The sequence below is a fragment of the Bemisia tabaci genome, chromosome 4 (assembly GCF_918797505.1).
Source record: "Bemisia tabaci chromosome 4, PGI_BMITA_v3".
NCBI lineage: Eukaryota > Metazoa > Arthropoda > Insecta > Hemiptera > Aleyrodidae > Bemisia > Bemisia tabaci.
The window spans coordinates 38,223,176-38,229,470 of NC_092796.1; the positions used below are offsets into that span (position 1 = coordinate 38,223,176).

The 6,295-nt window shown below is 36.5% G+C and overlaps 1 protein-coding gene across 3 annotated transcripts; it reads left to right on the forward strand.

Moving 5' to 3' along the window:
- Positions 1–1,875: 1,875 nt before the first annotated feature.
- Positions 1,876–5,104, forward strand: LOC109031578 (protein N-lysine methyltransferase METTL21D). 3 transcript variants are annotated; one of them, XM_019043166.2, is made up of 4 exons: positions 1,876–1,949; positions 2,977–3,263; positions 3,921–4,119; positions 4,826–5,104. In XM_019043166.2, exons 1-4 carry the CDS (start codon positions 1,917–1,919, stop codon positions 5,054–5,056), a joined length of 750 nt encoding a protein of 249 aa, XP_018898711.2. In that variant the 5' UTR covers positions 1,876–1,916; the 3' UTR covers positions 5,057–5,104. The 3 variants fall into 3 exon arrangements, with proteins under 3 accessions (XP_018898711.2, XP_018898713.2, XP_018898714.2); XM_019043168.2 differs by having other exon boundaries at positions 2,980–3,263; XM_019043169.2 differs by lacking the exon at positions 4,826–5,104 and adding an exon at positions 4,648–4,815.
- Positions 5,105–6,295: the final 1,191 nt, after the last annotated feature.

The window sequence follows — 6,295 nt, forward strand, 5'->3', positions numbered from 1 at the left end:
TCATATTCTGTAATTGTGGAACTGATATCCAAGTTTAGTTTTCCCCCTGTTTTAAGAGTCATTCTACGTAGCCATCACATGTATAGTTGTTTCCAGTATGTTAAATGCTAGAGGAAAAGAAGCAACTACATTTCTTTTTTTAAGATCGAAGAGTGTAAATTTATTTTCGATCGGGGGCTATAAACCTCGCGGCAGGCATGGGAAAGGTATTTTTTCAGCAGGAAGCGTGCTTCATTTGAACAGGAGCATCGATCCCGGGCAAACTCAAGTTTCCCGCTAGAAAGTGCGGCCCACCAAGGAGTTCAGCTTTCCGCCGCTTGAGGGCTCTCGAGTTCGTTGAGTATGTGCTGCTCTCTGTGCGGACTCTGTGGTAACTAGTACCTCACCAAAAACGCCGTTCGGGTGAGCTTGAAGCAAAGACATAAAGACGGAGCGCTCGTATCTAAAAGCACGGGAAAAAGTGAAGCTAGGTTCGGCGCTGCGCGCTTGTGTGAGTGTGTAAATGAGCGCGGGAATCCATGGCGGCAAACGGAAATTTGATTTGAACTTGTCCTCTTGATTTTTCCTTATTTCTTCTTCGAAACGTGTTTTAAATGCTTAAAACGATTATATTAAGAAAGTTCGGTCTGCGTCCTAATATATTACACCTACTTTTGCTCGGTAACAGGCAGTAATCTCAGATAAAGTTAGTTTTTCTTCTGCTTATGGTGGTTCTGCAGGTTCAAACAGGCCGTTACAGTTCTAGATCTACGTTACTCCCAAATGAAATCAGTCGGTCGACGACGGACCGAAACTAACCTAAAGTTAATAAAATATGAGTGTGTACCTGAATTTGGGCAAAAATCAACCTAAAATACTTTGTTTCCGCAATTTTATTTATTAGTTCCCGCCCTCTATTTGAATTCAAACTTGTCCCGATTTCGCCGCCAATCCTCTAGCCAATAGTAGAGGTGATTGAAAAGAAGCTCTAGAAGCTTCATTTTTTGCTTTTAGTGCTCCGTCTTTATGTCTTTGGCTTGAAGCGGGAAAGCTCTTGCGCCCAATGCGTGAGTGTGCGGGGTTAATATCCAGGAAAACAACTTTAACGCGAATCGTCAAGGTTTCTGACGTGGACAAACTCGCATGCGGTATATCGCATCAATTAATGATTATTTAACTTATGCTATAAGACAGAAATTTTGAATAATTTATCGCTGATGAAGAGGATAATCTGTAGACTACTCTTTGAAAGGCATGAAATGCAAAGAGGGCCAATATTTCATGAAATCTAAAATCGTTAAGTTAGAATCAACCATCCGCTAAAATTTTGGAAATTTATACCTACATAGTCAAATCAGTGAAATTATGAGGGCCAAGCATAGGAATGTAGAAAGGATTCTGGAACGAGCGTTATCGTTTCGCCTAAAATAATGTGATGTAGGTATACTGATGCATGTTTTTAATCATCAAAGTCTGTGTTTTCTCGATTCGACAGAGTGGTGTTACGTAATGATATTCTTTACTATTTCTGTGTCGAATGCGCAGTAATGGCATACGTGTACTTAGTTAAATGTTTTCGTACGGTTGACTCTGTTTTAAAGTTTTTCACAAGTACTAAAATTGGTATTTTTATATCTATTTGTATCTTTTACCTATTTCCTCCTCACGTCCAACTTCTTTGTTCGTGGTTTTTAAGCTTCCTTCGTCTTTTTATTATTTATATTATTCCTTGGTTTTTTAGCTTCCTTTATTTTTTTTTTAATGTTTTTTTACTTCTCGATTATTGTAATTTATTTCCTGATGTTTGCAAAAATCTTCGGAAAGCGTTGGCAATTTTATCTTCGGTATAACTTTGCAATGCCGAAGAACGTAAGGACTTGCGGCCTAATTGCAGTCCTCCGGCATCACAAATGGTTTTGCAATGATACAAATCAGAGATGCCCAGAACTGTCATCTTGATATGTTTTTTGGTAAGGGACCTTCAAAATCTGAAAGATTTCATCTTCAACCGAATTTTTATTTCTATAGATGAAAATAAAATGAAAAACATTCGGATTATGGTGAACTTAAGATAAATTTTAAAATGATGGCTAATTGTGAACATATATAGGAAACAACAAGCAGTGTTTACGTAAAGGGACTCTCATAACTAAATTACTTATCGACGGTGAAATTACCAAAGAACGTATCTCGGTTTGCGACGTTGCGGAATTTCTATCAAACTTTATTTTTTTAATAGAAAATTACTTCACGACAGTTCTTGAAAACTTTCATGATTTGTCTGCTCCGTGCAGAGAAAACTCAGTGAAAACTTCATGGAATGGTATTAATTCATACTCCTTCAAAACAATCAAATAGGGGTGGAGATTTCTAAACGTACCGCAAACGAGAAGCATGGTCTGGTAATTTCGCCGTCGTAATGCCCTTGCCCTTGCTCCTGTGCATAGTTTAGAGTGATATTTGACACTTTTTAATTTAGGACTCCACAAAACAAGAGGTACCGCAAACGATCAAACTTCAGGGGTAATCCGGAAAATATGCACGACCTAAAATAAATTCGTTGGGAAAAATCCTTAAAAAATCGTACGGAAATATACGAAATCAGTTGAAAACAACCATTATTGTGAGAAAATTTGATTACACTTTATCATTTTAAGAGAGTTTTAGAGGAAGTGCCAACTCTCTGAAAGGCTTTGGGAGGATAGGGGACTGGCGGCTGAGTAAGAAGAACGCCGAAGAACGCTATGAAAGTGGCTTAAATGTATGTATGTATCATTTTGAGATAAGGTTTGGAGATGAATAATTTTTTCGGGACCGACTCTACAGCTTCACTTTTATTAACTTACTCTAAGACTGATAATCCCATTTTTTCATAGTCACAATATGACTTTCAAGACAAATCAAAGATCATATCAGATCAACAAAGAATATTTTACATCATGGGCAATACTTGAGACTCTGGCGTGTTACAGTTAGTAATACTTTATTTATTTTCAGCAGATGATCTGCGTAAGACTCACAGCTGAGACATCTGTTGAAGAAGACTACTGGAGTAGAGAGGACTTATTTGACAAACAATATCCGATGATTACTTCAAATATAACGCTTCACTTTCGTCAGAACGTCACAGGAAATCACTCCGGTTGTTACCTGTGGGATTCGTCTCGAGAACTTGCCGATTACTTAGAAAGATCGTGCTTAAAAAATAATTGGATCCGCGGGAAGAATGTCTTGGAACTTGGAGCCGGGCTTGGGTGTGCTGGTGTAGCCACTGCTTGTCTAGGGTAAGAATTTGGGAAAAAAAACAAAAAAAAAAAAAAAAAACAACAACCAACCGAATGTGTAATATGTAGTTAACGATTATTAAGTGATACATTCCGTCTTTGATATATTTAAGGTTTAAGTGGGGATAGAAGTTTCAACGGAAATGACAATATTAAGAGGACATGGCACTTCAACCATATTTGACTTGCCTTGACGATCGAGAACCCTCGTCCTCGTGTAACCGCACCGACTCACGGACGATAATTTTCGTCTTGGATTTTCAAAAATCTTTATTTTGGGGGTTATTTATTTTAAAAAAATTGGGTGGTGGTAATCAAATTTTAGTGGCTGATCCTCACTGATTCACACTCAAGGATAAGGCACACAAAATGTCAAGCTGTTTGGCTGAGAAATAAACAAATGAAGATACGAAAACACTCATGTTCACATGATTTTCCATTCCCAACCTTGGATGGGGGAGTGTGGCGTGAAACTCTATATTCAAGAGTCAAAGGGTTAAGGATTTTTAATATAATCTAAAATTTCTTATGTGTAGATTCTAGTCTTTATATTTACGATGTCAATACTCATCACCTAAATAGTGCTTTCCTGTTTGACTGCAAGTTATTAAAAATTTGAAAATTGGTATTTTTACTTCTATATAATTTTCGTTTCAGGGGAAATGTTACATTAACAGATCTACCAGAAATGTTGCCATATATGCAGGACAGCATTAATCGAAACATTGATAATATTGAAAAGACTGCTGGGAAGATTCGAGCTGAAATATTATACTGGACAGATAAGAAAAAAATTAGGTCGATGTCTCGATATGATGTTATTTTATTGTCAGATGTGATCTACGACGAAGACTACGTAAGAGATGATCTTTTCCTCCTGGATTCTTTTTAATTCCGCATGGGTCTAAAATTTACTTATTTTCAACTGGAACGCAATTGTATCTTTAAACGACAATAATCAGGATGAGCTACTGTTAGATCAAAAGATACGAGTATATGACTTCAAAATAGAGAATTAATTTTATATTTTACTATTTAATTGTTTTTAATTGTAATTGCTCGTCCAGAATAAAGTGCTCAATACCATCATTTCAAAATGTGACTTTTGGTGATTGAATTTACACTTTACCACCAGCTTAGTATTCCGTTTTTTGTCGTGCTTCCTTGAAATGCACTGAGTAAGATCGTATGACCTTGTTCATATTTTATGAAAAATAAACCACATTTGAAAGAGAACATTATTAGAATCAATTTTAACTCAAGGTAAACTGCATGCAACTTATGTCGATTATTGACTAAGACTGAATTATTTACGTTTCATGACAAATGGGAATGACATCAGGCCATTTAAGTTTAACATTTTGCTTAGAATTTAATTTTTCAGATTAATGATGTGAGAAAATTGGAATATTGATGCACAATAAATTCTTAAGAAAGCACTCACATGAGCATGGAGATTTTTAATTCCCCTCAACAGAATCAGTTCAAGAATACAGCTTCCAGAGACTTGAAACTTACAAAGATGATAATTATCACAGTTTATATTTGCATGTATGTTTCAGGCTGTTCACCCATTGATCTCATTACTGGTTCGTCTCTCCCATGAGAACACGACATTATTAATTTGCCAAGAAAGATGGCTGAAAGAAACGCGCAGAGATGCAGTTTGGCAGAAATTCGTCCATCATGCTTCTAAATGTTTTAAATTCTCCGAGTTACGTGCAAAAGGAAGATTCGTGAAAGATCCAGGTGATGTTTGGTTACTAGAGGGTAAAGTCTTGAAAATTGTATGAAAAAGTCTGTATATTATTTGAATGTATCGGATTTTTTTTGCAAACTGACTTTTGCTTTTTGTCATTGAGCAGCGCTGCAAATTTTGAAACCTAGTATTAGCCCCATTTAGCCTGTTGGATGAAAATCCTGCTTTATTGCACGGAGTCAGAAAATATATTATTAAGAAAATATATTCAAAACTTTGAAATCTCACGTGCGACATTTCCTCTATTTCCGCAGTTATTTATGAAATGTATATGTTCGAAATGTTTTAATATCAGTTCGACGCTTAGTAATTATCAAAATTCTACTAAAATTGTTTAACGGCATCGATCCTTTGCTTTTTATCATTCGTGTTGTAAATACGAGATACAAAATGAAAAGACAGAGTAGAACGGAAAATGTGATATTTTGTGTTGTTAGATGATTTATTTGCTAGAACCGTATCGCATACCGAGACCTCATAATGTATATCTGTTTAGTAAATTTAATTGTAGACCTGTAAAAATCATTAATATAAACTTCGAAGGATTCAGACATTCAGCGATTCTACCTTTTTCTATTTCACTCGAGAGGTTGCCAGATTGTGCGATAAATGTGAATATTTTACATGGATTTGAATCGGGAAAAGTGCTAAAAAAGCAACTCATCTGGCAACAATAGAGTCCGGGAGGGACGAGAGGCTGCATTCCTGGGAAAACCCATGATTTAGCCGGAATTGTCATTACAACAATTGATTCCGTTTGAAGCATCAATTGTATACTAGGGGAAAACTATTTTAAAATAATAATTGTAAATGGACACAGATGCTACAGAAAGGGAAAAAGGAAACGGAAAGGAAATGAAATGAGGATATGATTACTAATATGTAATCATAGAGAATAAAACAAAAACGTCAGAGAAATTTATATGTGATGATTGCGATGAAAGTATGAGAAAACAACACGAGTGGGCTCATTGCGATTCGAAACTCGAACTATATCGTTGAGCAGTTTTTAGACCCCTACGCCACCGATAATCTTCTTAAGAGGTAAAGATGAACTATTGCTACTTCAGCAAGTCAAATCGCGGAAGGAGATCCATGGATTGTCTCTTTCCGCCACCCGATGGGATGACGCCCCAGTCAAATGCGTTTTTGAAGAAATGATCGATCCCATCATCGCCTCATCCTCACACATCTATTCATGTGCAAATGATGGCACGCTCCGGCAACAAGGTTCTGTGACGAAATCATTTTTGCCTCCAGAGTCTCCAAAATG